The sequence below is a fragment of the Papio anubis genome, chromosome 4, assembly GCF_008728515.1.
Source record: "Papio anubis isolate 15944 chromosome 4, Panubis1.0, whole genome shotgun sequence".
Taxonomy (NCBI): domain Eukaryota; kingdom Metazoa; phylum Chordata; class Mammalia; order Primates; family Cercopithecidae; genus Papio; species Papio anubis.
The window spans coordinates 107,688,486-107,705,237 of record NC_044979.1 but is presented as its reverse complement, the minus strand read 5'-3'; the positions used below and the strand labels follow the sequence as shown (position 1 = coordinate 107,705,237).

General features: G+C 36.5%; 1 protein-coding gene across 7 annotated transcripts in view; it reads right to left on the bottom strand.

Annotated features, from left to right (window-relative positions):
* Positions 1-221: 221 nt before the first annotated feature.
* Positions 222-16,752, bottom strand: part of NME8 (NME/NM23 family member 8) — a 55,823-nt gene continuing 39,292 nt past the window's right edge. For 5 of the 7 annotated variants that reach the window (XM_017956770.3, XM_009203082.3, XM_003896090.4 and 2 more), the window contains 6 exons: positions 16,588-16,732; positions 15,806-15,913; positions 12,626-12,777; positions 5,963-6,107; positions 3,467-3,704; positions 222-380 (listed from right to left, as the gene is read on the bottom strand). In XM_017956770.3, coding sequence (XP_017812259.2) covers positions 3,482-3,704; positions 5,963-6,107; positions 12,626-12,777; positions 15,806-15,913; positions 16,588-16,732 — 773 coding nt within the window. In that variant the 3' untranslated portion in view covers positions 222-380; positions 3,467-3,481. Of the gene's footprint in view, positions 381-3,079; positions 3,421-3,466; positions 3,705-5,962; positions 6,108-12,625; positions 12,778-15,805; positions 15,914-16,587; positions 16,733-16,752 lie in introns of those variants that run through there. The other 2 variants (XM_009203084.3, XM_009203085.3) reach the window with 2 other exon arrangements.

Below are 16,752 nucleotides of genomic sequence, written 5' to 3'. Positions count from 1 at the left end.
TTCTGCAAGAAAATTCAGAGTCAAAACTTTGACCAATTTTAAATATACATTAGGCAGTGTGCATTTGTATTTAACTCCACTCCTGGCTTTATTTGATCTCTCCTACTCTCTTCTTCCCCACATTCCATGTTCCTCCCTCAATTATCTAGTTGTATATTGTGTGCATTTATATACCTTAAATCTTTTCTGGAAGATCGGGTAAAAATAAACATTAAGATTTGTTTGGGGAATACATTTTTATTCTTATTATGCATAGCCATTCATTTTTGTATCTTGAGATGAGTTTTCCTCCAAAGCATGTTTTTCTTATTATTCCTCCCAGGAAGCTGTGCCAAATGGTTACATATTGATGTGAACTTGTGTATTATCTTCTCAAACTTCTAGGAAAAGAAATAATGCACTTAACAAAATAAATGACAGTGCTATACACTAATCTTTCAGCAGTTACCAATTTCCATATTGAAGTGTTGCACACAAATCACAGAACTGGGAGATGGGCCTTAACCTTTACCTATAGACAGTCTGACTGAGCAAGTAAGCAGTCATCAAACATTTACAGAGCAATGAGTTAATGAACAAACATTTGTGACAGGGTTAAAAATATTAACTTGTGCGTAAGCTTTCTACCCAACCCGTTCAAGGATTAAGAATTGCTGGTTGAACCAAAGGTTAAGAAGAGAATAGGAAGGGGCTGAGAAAAATGCCAGGACTGATTGTGCAGCGTCTTCTGAACATGATGGACAGGCTGCAGTGTAAAGGCGGGGGTTGTGGGGTGGCCTGGGAGAGCAGCTGGGCGTTCAGCAGGACTCTCAGGTCAGAGATGCCCAAGAAAGGGTTTAGGGAGTTTTGTTATTGTTATACTTTGTTTGAAACAAAATTTCCTTTATTTACTATCTGTTTAAGAACTTTATTAAAGGCTTACTTATTTTTCTTCAACTTTATTTTAAGTTCAGGGGTACGTCTACAGGATGTGCAGGTTTGTTACATAGGTAAATGTGTGCCAGGGTAGTTTGCTGCACAGATCATCCCATCACCTAGGTGTTAAGCCCAGCATCCATTAGCTATTCTTTCTGATGCTCTCCCTCCAGCCCCCACCGACAGGCTCTAGTGTGTGTTGTTCCCCCCACGTGTCCATGTGTTCTCATCATTCAGCTCCCATTTATAAGTGAGAACATGCAGTGTTTGGTTTTCTGTTCCTGCATTAGTTTGCTGAGGATAATGGCTTCCAACTCCAACCATGTCCCTGCAAAGGACATGATCTCATTCCCTTTTATGGCTGCATAGTATTCCATGCCATATATGTACCACATTTTCTTTATCCAGTCTATCATTGATGGGCATTTAGACTGATTCCATATATTTGTTATTGTAAATAGTTCTGCCATGAATATATGTGTGCATGTATCTCTATAATAGAAGGATTTATATTCCTTTGGGTATATATCCAGTAATGGGATTGCTGGGTCAAATGGTATTTCTGGTTCCAGGTCTTCGAGAAATCAGCACACTGTCTTCCACAATGGTTGAACTAATTTACACTCCCACCATAAAGGCTTACTTTTAATTAAAGATTTCGATGTTAGCATTACATGCATTTTCTTTTAAAAATGTAACACTAAATTTTATATCATTTTGGGGCGGGCGTTGAAGAGTTCTCTTGCAAGAGCTTTTTGTGCTTGTCTGAAATAATTCTTCCTTATTTCACTATTTTTGTTACTATTTTTTTTTTATCGTGGCAATATGTCGGGGGTGTGTGTATTAAATTTGCCATTGCAACCATTTAAGTGTACAAATCAATGGTATTAATGACATTTACATGGTTTGCAAACATCACCACAAACAATTTCCAAAATATTTTGTCAACTTCTTTAAAAAAGACTCTGTACCCATTAAGCAATAACTTACAATTTCACCCTTCCTTCAGCCCCAAGCTATAATTTACTTTTTATCTCTATAATTGCCTATTTTAGGTACCTCATATAAGTGGTAACATGCAATATGTGTTATTCTGTGTCTAACACTTCATTTAGCAAAATTTTTTTGAGATTCATCCATGTTGCAGTATGCATCAATACTTTACTCCTTTTAATAGCTAAATAATATTCCATTGTATCTTTATACCAAACTTTGTTCATTGTTCTGTTAATGGACACTTGGGTGATTTCTTCCTTTTGGCTCTTGTGAATCATTTTTCTATAAACATTACTGTACAAGTATATGTTTGAGTCCCTGTTTTCAGTTCTCTTGGGAATGCACCTAAGAATATAATTGATAGGTTAAATAATGATTCCATGTTTAACCTTTTAAGAAACTGCCAAACAATTATCCAGAAGACGCACCATTTTATATTCCTACCAGCCCAAGGTGACTGTGGGTTTTTCCATCACTGTACACTGTACAATCATTGTACACTGTACACTGAAACTTTGGCCATTCAGGTAATTACTAAAAAGTCAGGAATAATAGATGCTGGTGGGGCTGTGGAGAAATAGTAACACTTTTACACTGTTGGTGGGAATGTAAATTAGTTCAATCATTATGGAAGACAATGTGGTGATTCCTCAAGGATCTAGAACCAGAGACACCATTTGACCCAACAATTTCATTACTGCGTATATACCCAAAGGAATATAAATCATTCTACTATAAAGACACATGCACATGTATGTTTATTGCAGCAATAGTTACACTAGCAAAGACATGGAACCAACCCAAATACCCATCAGCGATAGACTAGATAAAGAAAATTTGGTACATGAAATACTATGCAGCCATCCAAAGGATCATGTCCTTTTCAGGGACATGGATGAAACTGGAAGTCACCATCCTCAGCAAACTAACACCAGAACAGAAAACCAAGCACTACATGTTCTCACTCATAAGTGTGAGTTGAACATTGAGAACGCATGGACACAGAGAGGGGAACAACATATAGCAGGGCCTGTTGGGGGGTGGAGAGCGAGGGGAAGGATCTTAGAGGATGGGTCAATAGGTGCAGGAAACCACCGTGGCACACATATACCTATGTAACAAACCTGTAATTTTTTTTTAGAACAAATAAACATAAAAAGAAGAAACTTTGGCCATTCAAAGCGGAGAAGTGGAAAAGAGTTGAGTAGAGGGACTGCATGAGGCTTTTTATGTCATAGTAGATGACACCACAGCTCAAGACCAAGGTGTGCGAACCAATGGGTGCATTGCTTGCCCTGTTGTCTCCATCCCTGCAGCCTGGATGCAGCATCCTCCGCCTGGTTACAAGCAACCAGAATCCCCAAGGTCATCAGCATCTACAAGGCTCAGGTTTGAGGCTGTGCAGCTACTATGCAATAGAACAGTGTGTCTCACAGGAAGTAAAGTTTGATTCAGGAATTTGGGAAAAGTTCTTCTCTTTTTAGGACAGGTTTGTCCTAGCCTCAGTCACTGCAACAAGCAAATAAAATAAAATAATAATTAAACAGGTACGTACTTCACAGTATATACTTTAGTTTTCCTCAGGATTCTCAAAGAGTCTATTAATAACTTCTTTTGCTTCATAGGCATTAGATGCTCCATGGACAACGTTTTTCAACTTACTTATTCCAAACCGGGCTCGGATGGAGTCAGGGGAAAGTACTTTTGCTTCTTCTGGGTCTGTGGGACCCATCAATCGTCTCCATTCGGCAACAGCATTCCACTTGGTCAGAATCATGACCATAGATGGACCTCTGCAAAGAACGGTGCTTTCAGAAGACCCAGCCTACTGAAAACTGTTGACACTGCAACAAGTTTGCAAACAAGGCTAAAGACAGACCACTGCACCCTGGGCCAGGGAGCTCCCCTTTATTCTTTGTCCTTATCAGTGCAATCATATACTTCCTTTTTTTCATTTCTCCCTCTTCTAATAGGTTTATATGCTAGGTGAGTGCTGTAATTTCATTCTACACAATATTTGTCAATGAAGTCTTATTATTTTGCTACTATGAGGTTTGTAAATAGAGACATTGTCATGGATTCAGGACTTGTTACTTTATGGTTGTCCTGCAGCCTCTGACCCCTTCAGGGATTACCTCCAGTTCAGACAGCCACCTTGCTCAGGCCACCCTCAATGCCAGGATGGCCTACCTTCAAGTAACTGAGTGATATGTGCGTACAACAGCCTGGTCATCTCAACCAATACTGGACAACTCTGATAGACCAATCTAGCTGTGGTTAGCAGAGGCTGTTGTCTGGCCTGCACTACATCTTGACTTGCCCTCATCCCCATCCTGCTTCTTTGCCCTCTCTTCTTCGTTGCATCCTTATTCAATAGCCTGAATAAGAAACTCTTCCAGTTTCCCAGAAAATGCAACCTGCAATGAGTACAAAAGTTAGTTTTCTAAGCTTTCATGGTGCAGCCTTAGGCTTCTGCTTACTATTTATATCTAAATAGCACATATATTCCATTAAGTTTTGTTAACTTTATAAATTCTGCCTTCCTAAGCTCATTGACAAATGGTCAAGAATGGAAAAAAGGGAAAATGTGCAATTAAATTTCTTATACGTATTTTATACATATGTGTGTGTGTGCATGTGTGTGTATATGTACAGTCACGTACCTCTTAATAATGGAGATACATTCTGAGAAATGTGACATTAAGTTATTTCATTGTAGTGCAAACATCATAGAATATACTTACAGAAACCTAGATAGAATAGCCTCTTACGCACCTAGGCTATCTATATGGGTCCTGGGCTATAAACCTGTATAGCATGTTACTATACTGAATACTGTAGGCAACTGTAACACAGTGTTATTTGTGTATCTAAACATATATGAACAGAAATGGTAATGCATTGCATTACAATGATCATGATATCACTAAGGCAATAGGAATTTTTCAGCTCCATTATAATCTTATGGGACCACTGCTGTACATGTAATTCATGATTGACTGAAATATTGAACTGCAAAGCATGACTGTATAGAAAATTTTTGATGTTTAATATATATAAAATAGAAAAGACATTTAACTCACAGTAAATCGATAATGATGTTCACATAATTATGAACTCTGTGTAAACAATAGTTTTGGAAAGCAGCAGTTAAAAGCAGAGACTCCCTGGGTTCAGGACCCAGCGAAACATGAGTTTTGTGACTGTGGACAACTTCTAGCCCTGGGCCTCTGTCCTCTCAAAATCAAAGTGGAAATTCTAGTAAAACTACTTCATAGAGTTGTTACTATAAGAGTCAAACGAAATAAAGTGTGTACAGCTCATCACAAGGCCTGGAATTAAGGAAACAATAATTGTTAGCCTTTAATTTCTATGCGGTGGTTATAAAAGTATGTGTTGTCAGGAACAGATGTATCATGTAGAAAGAAGTTTTAAAGGAGTGTATTTCTTATCGTAATCTTTATGTTATTACGATACATAGAGACAAGATATCAACACATGTAAAAGGTATCAACACATGACAAGGTATCAACACATGTAAAAAAAGATGTGAATAATCATAACTAGTATTTATCAAGTGTTTAATATCTGTCATGCACTGTTCTAGGTACTTTCAACACATAAATTATGTAGCCCTCCCAACAAGCCTATTAGATAGATACTATTATTATCCCCAGATAAGGAAACTCAGGCAACAATTAAGTATGTTGGCAAAGCAGGGGTTTGAACTGAGCCAGCCTCTGTATATCTAATGCGAAGACCTAGAGAAACTAGAAAGAAGGAAGGAAGGAAGGGAGGGAGGGAGGGAGGGAAGGAAAGAAGGAAGGAAGGAAGGAAGCAAGGGGGCGAGGAGAGACAAAAGGAGGGAGAGAAAGGAAGATAGGGAGAGAGGTAAGGAAATAGACAAAGGATGAACCGTGAATGTTAGCAGAATGTCTTCTCATGAATGAGATTAGATGAAATGTTTCAATTAATTTTTGCATTTTTCAAAGTTTCTATAATGAACATTTACCACTTTTATGATGCAAATAATTACGTATCAGAAACTTACTCAGATAACATTTCCAGTAAATCTTTATAAAAGTCTTTTCCTGTTATTTTTGGATAAATGTTCTCTATTTGCTCAGGAGTTAGGGACATTTTCTTCACCTGTGTCAGATCAAATCCAGCCTCCTTAATCATATTCAGAATCTTCTCTAGGAAAAACAGATATTTGATAATATTGCAGATTGCTTCACTTTTCCTTCATATTCAAGTAGACTGAAATAACTACGGAAAATGATAGTTTAACTTGCATGTTGTGGTTTAACACGGCAAAACTCTGCTAAACTAAATTAAAATTCCAAAGCACCAAATTGACATTCAGAACCTTAGTATGTTAGCATAGATTTTCTAGTCTCTGAGGTTCACCTTTCCAGAAACCACCTGAAACACCTAGTAGACCACAAGAGTAGAAGGGGGAAGGGGAAGGGACATGCTCTCATGCTAAGAATAAAGATGTATTTTCACTTTCATGCTACAAATGCCAAGGAATTTCTTGCTAGATATGGATTGAAGGATAAAGCCAATCTGAACTCTTCTGCCTGAAGAATCAGAAACCTTAAGGGAATTAAACAAAGCAAATGTCAAAATCTCACCAGCAGCCTAAGTTTTGAGGGCTACATACTAGAGACACAGGTGAACCAGCTGAGAAACTGGGAGCTTTCTGGTAAAACGGCCTCTTCTTTGCTCTGGATCAAAAACACACAGAGTGGTCTGGGAGCTAAAGGCAATATGATTAAAACCAACAGACAGCCTGGAGAAGGCTGGACTTCTCCTGCTGGAAGGGAGGTGGCCAGGATCTGCCCTAAGACAGGCACTGCAGAAATGAAAGGGAAGAAAACATAAACCTTTCCTCAGAGACTAATTGTCTCAACAGAGAGCAAGGCCTATAAAGATATCATGAGAAAGTGATCATTATTATAGAGTAATATATAAGGTCCCCAGGACCGCAGGTGAGAAAACATTTAACTTTCTCTGGAGAGGTCAGGCATGACTTCACAGAGACACTGACCTTTGTGTTAAGCATGGAAAAAATAAGGTGTGATCACCAAGTGGACAAGTAAGGAAAGTATATTGCAGGCAGAGTGAGTAATGTATGCCAAGGGCAGAGGGCAGGAAGAAGTGACTGGGTGAAAATATACTGGAGATGAAGTTGGCCAAGTAAGTAGAAGAAAGATTATCAATAATTATGCCCTGTGAAGAAATCTAGACTTTCCTCTAAAAACAACAAGGAACATTTAAAGCATTCTAAGCAATAACATATTCAGATCTGTGCTCTAAAATGATAATTTCCTTTGCACATGAAGAATGAATTAGTGTAGGAGTGGGTGATTGTGGCATTGCAAGCAAGGTATTTGAAGACTAATGCAGTTTTTGGAAATCAATACTTCCTGGTAAAAGGAGTCACATTGGAAAACAAAAGTCTCTTACAGTTCTTTTTTTTTTTTTTTTCTTTTTCAATACTTTAAGTTCTAGGGTACATGTGCACAACATGCAGGTTTGTTACATATGTATACATGTGCCATGTCGGTGTGCTGCACCCATTAACTCATCATTTACATTAGGAATATTTCTTAATGCTATCCCTCCCCACTCCCCCCACCCCACAACAGGCCCTGGTGTGTGATGTTCCCCTTCCTCTGTCCAAGTGTTCTCATTGTTCAATTCCCACCTATGAGTGAGAACATGCGGTGTTGTTTGGTTTTCTGTCCTTGTGACAGTTTGCTGAGAATGATGGTTTCCAGCTTCATCCATGTCCCTACAAAGGACATGAACTCATCCTTTTTTATGGCTGTGTAGTATTCCATGGTGTATATGTGCCACATTTTCTTAATCCAGTCTATCATTGATGGACATTTGGGTTGGTTCCAAGTCTTTGCTATTGTGAATAGTGCCACAATAAACATACATGTGCATGTGTCTTTATAGTAGCATGATTTATAATCCTTTGGGTATATACCCAGTAATGTTCTTAGATAAAGACAGCAAGTGGCTCAGGGTAACATTCAAGATAAACAGAGAGTACTGTAGGTAGTGAGACAGATTCACCCCCTGCAAAGGCCCTACCTATTAAGAAACTACCTAATTATATTAATAAAAAACCAAGAGAAAATCTGACCTGAGAAATGAAATGAGCTAACCCAAACCTTATTAATCTTTACTGAACAATTAAAAAAGATAAAATTAAAATTACTTTTAAAATTACTATTTAAAAAATATCTTCCCCTGCTAAAGAAAGAAATAAAAGAAAGAGAATGAAGAAGGAAGAGAGGGAGGAAGAAAGCCAGCAGAAGGATGACAAATACCCCCCAAACTGTAACACGACACCCTAATGTGAATTAAGCAGTTTGAACATTAAAAAAATCATAAATCAGAACTTCAAACTCAAAACTAGAAATGGCCAAGCAATAAGTAGATGTGAAATAAAAGCTGCACTCACGAAAGACAAAGATAAAATAACAGAAATAAACTAGGTGTCTAACTTAAAACACAGAGAAGGACATAGATAACAGAAGTAAAAACAGCCAAGTAAGGGATAGCAAAATAAAGAAAGAGAAGTCAATAGGAAAAGCGATAGATACAGAAGTTAGGCAAAGATAAGTATGTCTACACGTGTGTGTATGTAGGGGTGTGTGTGTACATATCTGTGTATATATATAATTAAATACTATACATTACTACATTTAGTTAAGAAATTTGACTTCATCTTACCAAAAGAGAATACTTTTAACTAAAAACTGGGTAAGTCAATCTAAACAATCAGAAACTTCAAAAGAATCCCCTGTTAGTTCCAGTTGGTGAAATCCCTAAAGAAAAAAAGAAAAGAACCGTGGAACAGAACTAATATTTAAAACTATAAGGCAGGAAAACCATCTTGAAATAAGAGAGGATAAGAATCTAGACAGCAAAAAAGACTAACATGTATCTGGAAAAATAAACCAAGAGTGGTCAAATCTCAGACATATGTTAGTAAAACTACTAGCCTTGAGAAACAAACAAAAATTCATCCCTTCTTCTGGGAAAACACCATATTACTTACAATGAAACAAAAGTCAATATGGCACCACGCTTCTTGAAAGAAATGCAGGAAACAAGAATAGAGATACCCTGTCAAGAAACTCCAAGAAAAAAATGTGAGCCTAGGATTATTTTTATCCAGCATATATGTAAATAATATGTTTTCTAACAAAGTACATTTAACATTTAACACAAGTTCAAAAAATAGGAGAATAGCTCAAGAAAAGAGAAAGATTAAGTACCTAATTGTCACAAAGGTAAAAGGGTATCATTTAAAGCAGAGAAAACAAATATCCATCCCACATTTTTTATTGTTGCTGTGTTTTTGTTTTAGGCTTTTAGCGGCCTGAAGCCATGGTTTTTTATTTCCGTCTCTAGTGATAACCAGAAAAGAAAGATGAGGAATGGGCTTTACTGGCCCGATCGGAAACAGAAACTGAGAACCCATGACTATATTCTTTCCCTTGGACAATCCTGGTAGATATTACAATAAAAATAGCTTCCAGAACAAATAAATTTCTCAAACACAAAAGAAAATGTAAAAGACCACACAGAGAAGAACATCAGTAAATGAAAAAATAACATGTAAATATAACTTAAAATAATAAGATGTTTGAAACTAAACATATTATTAACATAAAATAAATATATTATGTGAATTTATCTCACCTACTAAATTTTTTTTCCCTGTAAGATCTAAAACAATAAAACTACTAGAAGAAAATATAGGTGAAATGCTTCATAGCATTGGTCTTGGCAGTGATTTTTTTTATAAGACCTCAAAAGCACAGGCAACAAAAGCAAAACCAGACAAATGGTATTATATCAAACTAAATTCTCCCTAGTGAAGAAAAAAATCAACAGAGTGAAGATACAACCTACAGAATTCAAGAAAATATTTTCAAGCTATGCATCTGACAAAGGGTTAATATACAGCATATATAAGGAACTCAACTCAATAGCAAACAAACAAAAGCCAGAAAAAAGGATTCTGATTTAAAAATGGGTGAAAACCTGAATGGACATTTCTCAGAAGAAATCTGTTGGACATACAATGACTAACACATATATGAAAAAAGGCTCAACATCTCTTAAAAAATTAAAAATAGAACTACCATATATGATCCAGCAATGCCACTATGGGTATATATCCAAAGGAAATAAAATCAGTACATTGAAGAAATATCTGTACTCACATGTTTACTGCAGCATTATCCACAATAGCCAAGATTTGGAACTAACCTAAGTGTTCACTGATGGATGAATGGATGACGAAAGTGTGATATATATACATAATGGAATATTATTCAGCTATAAAAAGTAATGAAATCCTGTCATTTGTGGTAACATCGAAGAACCTAGAGGACATTATCTTAAGTGAAATAAGCAAGGCACAGAAAAGACATATACTGCATGATTTCACTCATATGTGGAACCTAAAGAAGTTCATCTCCTAGAAGTAGAGAGCAGAATGGTGCTTTCTAGAAGTGGGGAGGGTATGGGGGAGGGAGAAGTTGGGAGAGATCAGTCTATGGGTACAAGTTCTGGTGTTCTACTGCATAGTAGGGTAACTATAGTTAATAATATTGCATTGCATATTTCAAATTGGTAGAAGAGGAGATTTTGAATGTTCTCACCACAAAGAAATGATAAAGTTATGAGGCAATGGGTATGCTACATACCCTGATTTGATTATTACACAATATGTACATGTATCAAAACATCATAAGGTACCCCATGAATATGGACAATTATGTTTCAATTTAAAAAATTAAAAATACACAAGTTGTGTACTGTTTTATTACAGTAAATTTGGCTGTTTAACATATATTTTGAGAGAAAGTCATGAATACAAATCCGTCTTTATGGATTTCATGTGTGAGACAAGCCTAAAAAAAAGTGATTCAAAAAGGTTAAAAATAAATAAATAGGCAAAAATGTATAAGGCAAATGCAAATGATAAGAAAGCAGGGCGTGTGGTCTTGATAGCAAACAATACAGAATTCAGGCCCCAACGCATTAAATGAGACAAATAAGAGCTTTGTTTAATGCTAAAAACTAAATTTACCATGAATAGTTTTAAATATCTAGGTATCAAATAACATGGCCACCACCATTATTAATCAGAAAATACAGGAAATACAGCCAACAATATACTGAAAACAGGTGACTCACACCTCTAGTTTCTGACAGATCCTGCAAATTCAAGACAGATCAAGTTGGGAAAAAAAATAAATCAAGATGAATCAAACGGTAAGGCTGGTTTTATCTTATATTTAAACTTTTCACCATGATACCGGTGATAATATTTTTTCTCCTCATACACGTAGAATCTTCACAAAAGTTTGCCATATGGTAGTTCAACAATATCATGATAATTTCCAAAAAATGCAAGCTTTTTCTTCTACCAGAATTAAAAAAAATCTCTTTAAAATAAATTTATTTGTTGAATAACTCTAAGGCCCGAGGGAAAATATAAACCAAAATTACAAAATTTCAGTAATTAATTATCAATAATCAATAAAGATAATGAAAACACTATGCATTAGAACCTGTGGGCTATAATTAAAGCAGTAATCAAATGAAAATGTATAACTTTAAAAATTATTATCAATAAAAATTAAAAGTTGAAAATAAATAAGTTTAATATTCAACTCAAAAAGAACATAAGAAGAAGAACATAAGAAAAAACAACTAGGAAATAGAAGGAAGAAAATCATGAAGATAAAGCCAAAAATAGTAGTTAGAAAAGAGAAAAACATAGAACTCATGAATAAATTAAATTTTTATTGTTTGAAAGAGAGCAAAATACAAAATGGTAAAGTAGAAATAATCACTGAAATGGAGGAAATATAAAATAATGATAAGAAATTACTTTACAAATTACATAGCTGGAATAGATACCTTCCTAGGAAAATGTAATTTAACTATATTTACTCAAAGGGTGATAGAAAGCTTAAATACAGCAATTTCCATAAAAGAAACAGAGAAAGTGATCAAATAATTATCCCACAAAACAAAACAGGCCCAGATTTTTTGCAGGAAAATTTTGCCACACCTCCAAATACCAATCTCAGTGCTGCTTACACTCTTTTGGAGCACTGAAAAACATGTTCACATTCCTTATGAAGTATTCCATCGATTTCTAAACCTGATAGATATCAAACCAAAAAAATGGAAAGCAGAGATCAAGCTCACTTTCAAGTCTCAATACAAAAAAATAAACAAGTGAAATATAAGCAAATAGTATCCAAAAGTATATCTAAAAATGCATCATAACTAAGCAACACCTATATAGGAATGGAAGGATATAGTTCAATATTTGAAATATCATTACCATGATATTCCATATCAATATATCCATGGAAAAACTAACTCATCATTTTCATAAATTCTGAAAAGGACTTCAGCAAAATTCAATACTATTTCTGATTAAGAGAAAGACAAGGAGAAGGATGAGGGAGGGAGAGGTGAGAGAGGTAGCAAAAGAAAATATGACAAAGGTAATTGTTGAATCTAAATGAAGGATATACGTATTCATCACAACTTTTTTGAATTTTCTGTTTCCTGTTTTGGTTTTCTGCTTGTAAATTTTTTAAGTGTTCACAAAATTTGGAGAAAATGTATACATTGACTTTTATTCTTAAATATTTACCTATTTGTTCACTTGTTGCATGAGGTTTAATCAAGCCTAAAGTGCTTTGAAGAGGAAAGAAATGCTGTATTTCCCTTTCAGCGGTTTCTAATGAATCACTGCCATACAACTGGTTGACCGGCAAACTGTCCATCGCAAATTGTGCACATAAACTTTGAAAAAGAAGTCAGATTTAAAAGCTATTGGAACAGAACAGAATAATATAACACAATTTATCTAAGTTGTTCAAAAGTTATCAAATAACAGCAAATCATTCCAGATCTTGACACTGTGCAAAAGGAAGTGAGTACATGGTGACTTAGGGCATGCTACTTCTTTTCAAGGAGGTAATGGTCATTAAGAAGAAAGGATGTGATCATTTAAATCATCATGACAATGAATATTGACAGATAACTATGAAAGAGCAATGAATGCTGATATGGTTTGGCTGTGTTCCCATCCAATTCTCATGTTGAATTGTAATCCCCAAAATCCCCACATGTCATGGGCGGGACCTAGTGGGAGCTAATTGAATCATGGGGCAGTTTTCCCCACGCTGTTCTCGTGCTAGTGACTGAGTTCTCAGAAGATCTGATGGTTTTACAAACACCTGGTATTTCCCCTGCTGGTACTCATTCTCTCTCCTGTCACCCCGTGAAGAGGTGCCTTCCGCCATGATTATAAGTTTCCTAAGGCTTCCCCAGCCATGCAGAAATGTGAGTCAATTAAACCTCTTTTCTTTATACTACCAAATCTCGGGTATTTCTTCATAGTAGCATGAAAACAGACTGATACAGATGCCCTACGCAGTGAAAAAGCTCAGAGGGTAGAATCCTTGTTGCACTATTTGCTAGCTATGTGATATTAGGGAGCTGCTTAACTTCCCTGTTCTTTAGTTGTCCCAAATATAAATATGACAATAAAACTTGTTTCAGAAGGTGATTTTGCAGATGCAATCAGATGATGCCTTTGAAATACATGGTGCGTGTATTGAACTCTAAATAAATTTTCTTTCACCATGTGATAATGCTTCATATTATCAAGCATTACATGGCATTTGACTCTAGACCAAAGATACAAAATTATAAACAATAAATCCAGAAGATACTGTAAGGGAACCCCCCAGGTGAGCAACAACAGCAATAAAAGAGAAGTAGACAGGACAGCTTTGTGGGAAGAGGCGAGAGTGAAGTTGATAATACCAGACCAACCACATTAGATTAGACAGTTTATTGTTATGCTTTCTTTCCTATAAATAAGTATGTATCTTCTGAATCAGTTGTTGCTCTTTGGTTTTTTTTTTCAGTGGTCCTTTTTATCTGTCTTTCTATCTATCTATGCATATTTTAGTAGCAAATGATGCTCACTGCCCATTTCACCTTTTTCCCTTTAAACAGTCCAGGGCAGTCAACTCAACAAATTCTAGCTATGGTGAATAATGTTCCTTCCTGCTAACACCAATGTGGATTCTTCATATCACAGGAAACTTGGTTTTCTGTCCCCAGCTTCCAGATCCTCTTCTTTCCTCTCTGGTCTCAGTGACTTATTCAGGATTTTGTTTGTTTGTTTTTGCTTTTTTTTTTTTTTTTTTTGCCTTATCACCTTGACGTTTCCATTCTGCCCTTGGCTGTTCCCACACCTCCGATTTGGAGATACTTTCAGCCCTAATCCCTTGGACTCTGTGATTGCCAGGGATGAGGGATTTGCACAATGATTGAATGAAACAGCCAGAGCCATCCCGAGCACTTACTCTACTCAATGCAGAGCATTCTCCTATCCCCTGTTCCGCTGTCAAACATGATTATTGGAAAATGTCAGAGGAGGAATAGTGGGATAGAGGGAGTAATGGGTAACAATGAGGGGTTGCTGTGCTTCTCTTCTATGCAAATTATCGTATTTTGGGTAAAAGAACGCCAGCATAGCATCTAATATTCAGGCACAGGAAAAGGGTGACGTTCCATTGAAAGAGTTATTCCTAAAGCAACCGTAAGTGCTGGGTGGAGCCAAGGGAAGTGGAAAAGTGGGGATCAATTGGAAAGAAAGATGAAGATTAATTGTGAACTTGTGGCAATTTTCAGTATGATAGTGGGGTGGAGATGGGGCAGTAACTGAGAGCCTCCACACTTGATGCCATAGTGTCTAGACCAGTGTGCCTACAGACACAGGCCTTGTGTTGATAGCAATCCTTCTCTCTGGTAGCATGCATTGCACTCTATGCCACATTTTATTAAATGATTCCATGGCACTCTGCTCACACCACTTGCAGAGGTTCTATGCTTATTATCCTTCACAATCATTGGCACATAAGCAAAGACATAACTGAGTAGGGCTAAATAAGGGGCAATACATGTTCATGCAACACAAGCCAAATTTAAGTATATCCTACCCAAAAGAAAGCACTTCAGCTTTCATGTAAGTGAGGCTTCATAACTATTGCTATTTATTGTGTCAACATGTATGTCAGGTTTGCAGTGCCTTAAAGAACATCTATATTCTTACACACTTGAAGGGGGTATGAGGGGAGTCCTTTCTTTCTTTGAACTGAATCTTAGCCTAAAATCAGCACAAAGAATTCAAGGGAATTGAAATTCAATTTGCTTCCATCAGCTTCATGCCAAATATGGAGATGCATGAGACACTATTTCTATCCTGCAGATGATATTAAGCCTAGCAGGTAAGCTCAGAAAATGCAGAAAGAGTTTCCCCTATATGCCAGGTAATATGCCAGGGGTCAAGTTGATTACAAAGTTTAGCTGATTTCTAACATTAATCAATAAGCTAAGTCAATAAATGTTCCCACTAAATTGTAGAGTACATATTCAATTAGTCATCATTGTCTTAAAACTCATGATCAGTTAAAGAAGCTACAGCTGCCACCACAACCTTCCAAAGGAATTTCTCCTAAATAGCGGGTAGGGTGGATATTTCTCCCAAGAGATGACCTGTTGACTGAAATATACACCTCTTAGCTCCCGGCCCCAAGCCTAGCATCTCACAATGGTCTCTTGCAAATCCTTGGCCATCCTCAGCCTGGCACAGGGCTGGACCTCCAGTCATAAGCAGTCCACTCCTTCACCAGGAAAGGTAGCTTTCCTGAGAAGCTCCCTTGGACTAGAGCTGTGGTTCCATTACTCTACATCTAAAAAGGTGTTTAAAATGGATCCCATGAAAACAGATAGGGACCCATGGTATGAATCCTACCTGTCTGGAAAATATTCAACAGCTTCTTCAACAGTTCTTGGTCCCAGTAATTGTTTCCAGTATTGCAAGCCATTGTCTCTCAATAAAACAAGGGCTAGAGATGGACCACTATTAGAAAAGAAAACAAAGAAGAGGTAATAAGAATTGCAGTTCAGTAATTAATTATGTATAGGCAATACAAATGCATGTTGTTAAATAGATCAAAAACATGTAACATGTAAAATAATCTTTTAACAGAGGTTTGAAATTAGTTTCCACTGATAAATTTTCAAGAGCATATCTTTAAAATAGAAGCAGAGAAAGGAAAGGAAGGGGAGGGCCATGATTCTTGTAGATGTTTCTTTAATTATTCCCATGGTCCTGCTGGTTTACATGCCCTTGCAGGATTTCTGCTTCAATTGCGATTTCAGTTATTCTTCTAGCACATTTCTAGCAACTTATTCTTTCCAGAACTAGTTAACTACAAGATTACAAAAGCTCTTGAGAGTCAGTCAGTTCTCTGCTTAAACTTCATAGTGTTGTACACCCTGGACTTCTAGTGTTCAACTCAACGGGACTCCATTAACTTCCTCTGAGACCTTCCTACTATTCCAGTAACATTCCTGGAAGACTAGAGAAGGTGAGCAGAGGATTGGGATGGGAGCAGGACTGGTAGAGAAGTAAACTCAGAACGTGTTTACAGACTTGAGGAGTTTGGCAGCTTAAATAGAAACCAGACTTAGGAGAAAGTTTACATGATTCAAAAATAAATCAGACTGAGTTTTCTAAATCTTGAATTCTACCTGGTCATGTTTTCTATAAGTTTATTAAAATAGTTTTCATTTTCATATTCCTTGCACAGTGCTTGTGCTTCTTTTTCCGATAATACTAGTTGCCTTTGCTCCAGTATTTTGAAGTCTTCATCTCTAATAGTATGCAAAACATCATCTAAATAAAAACAGTCACAT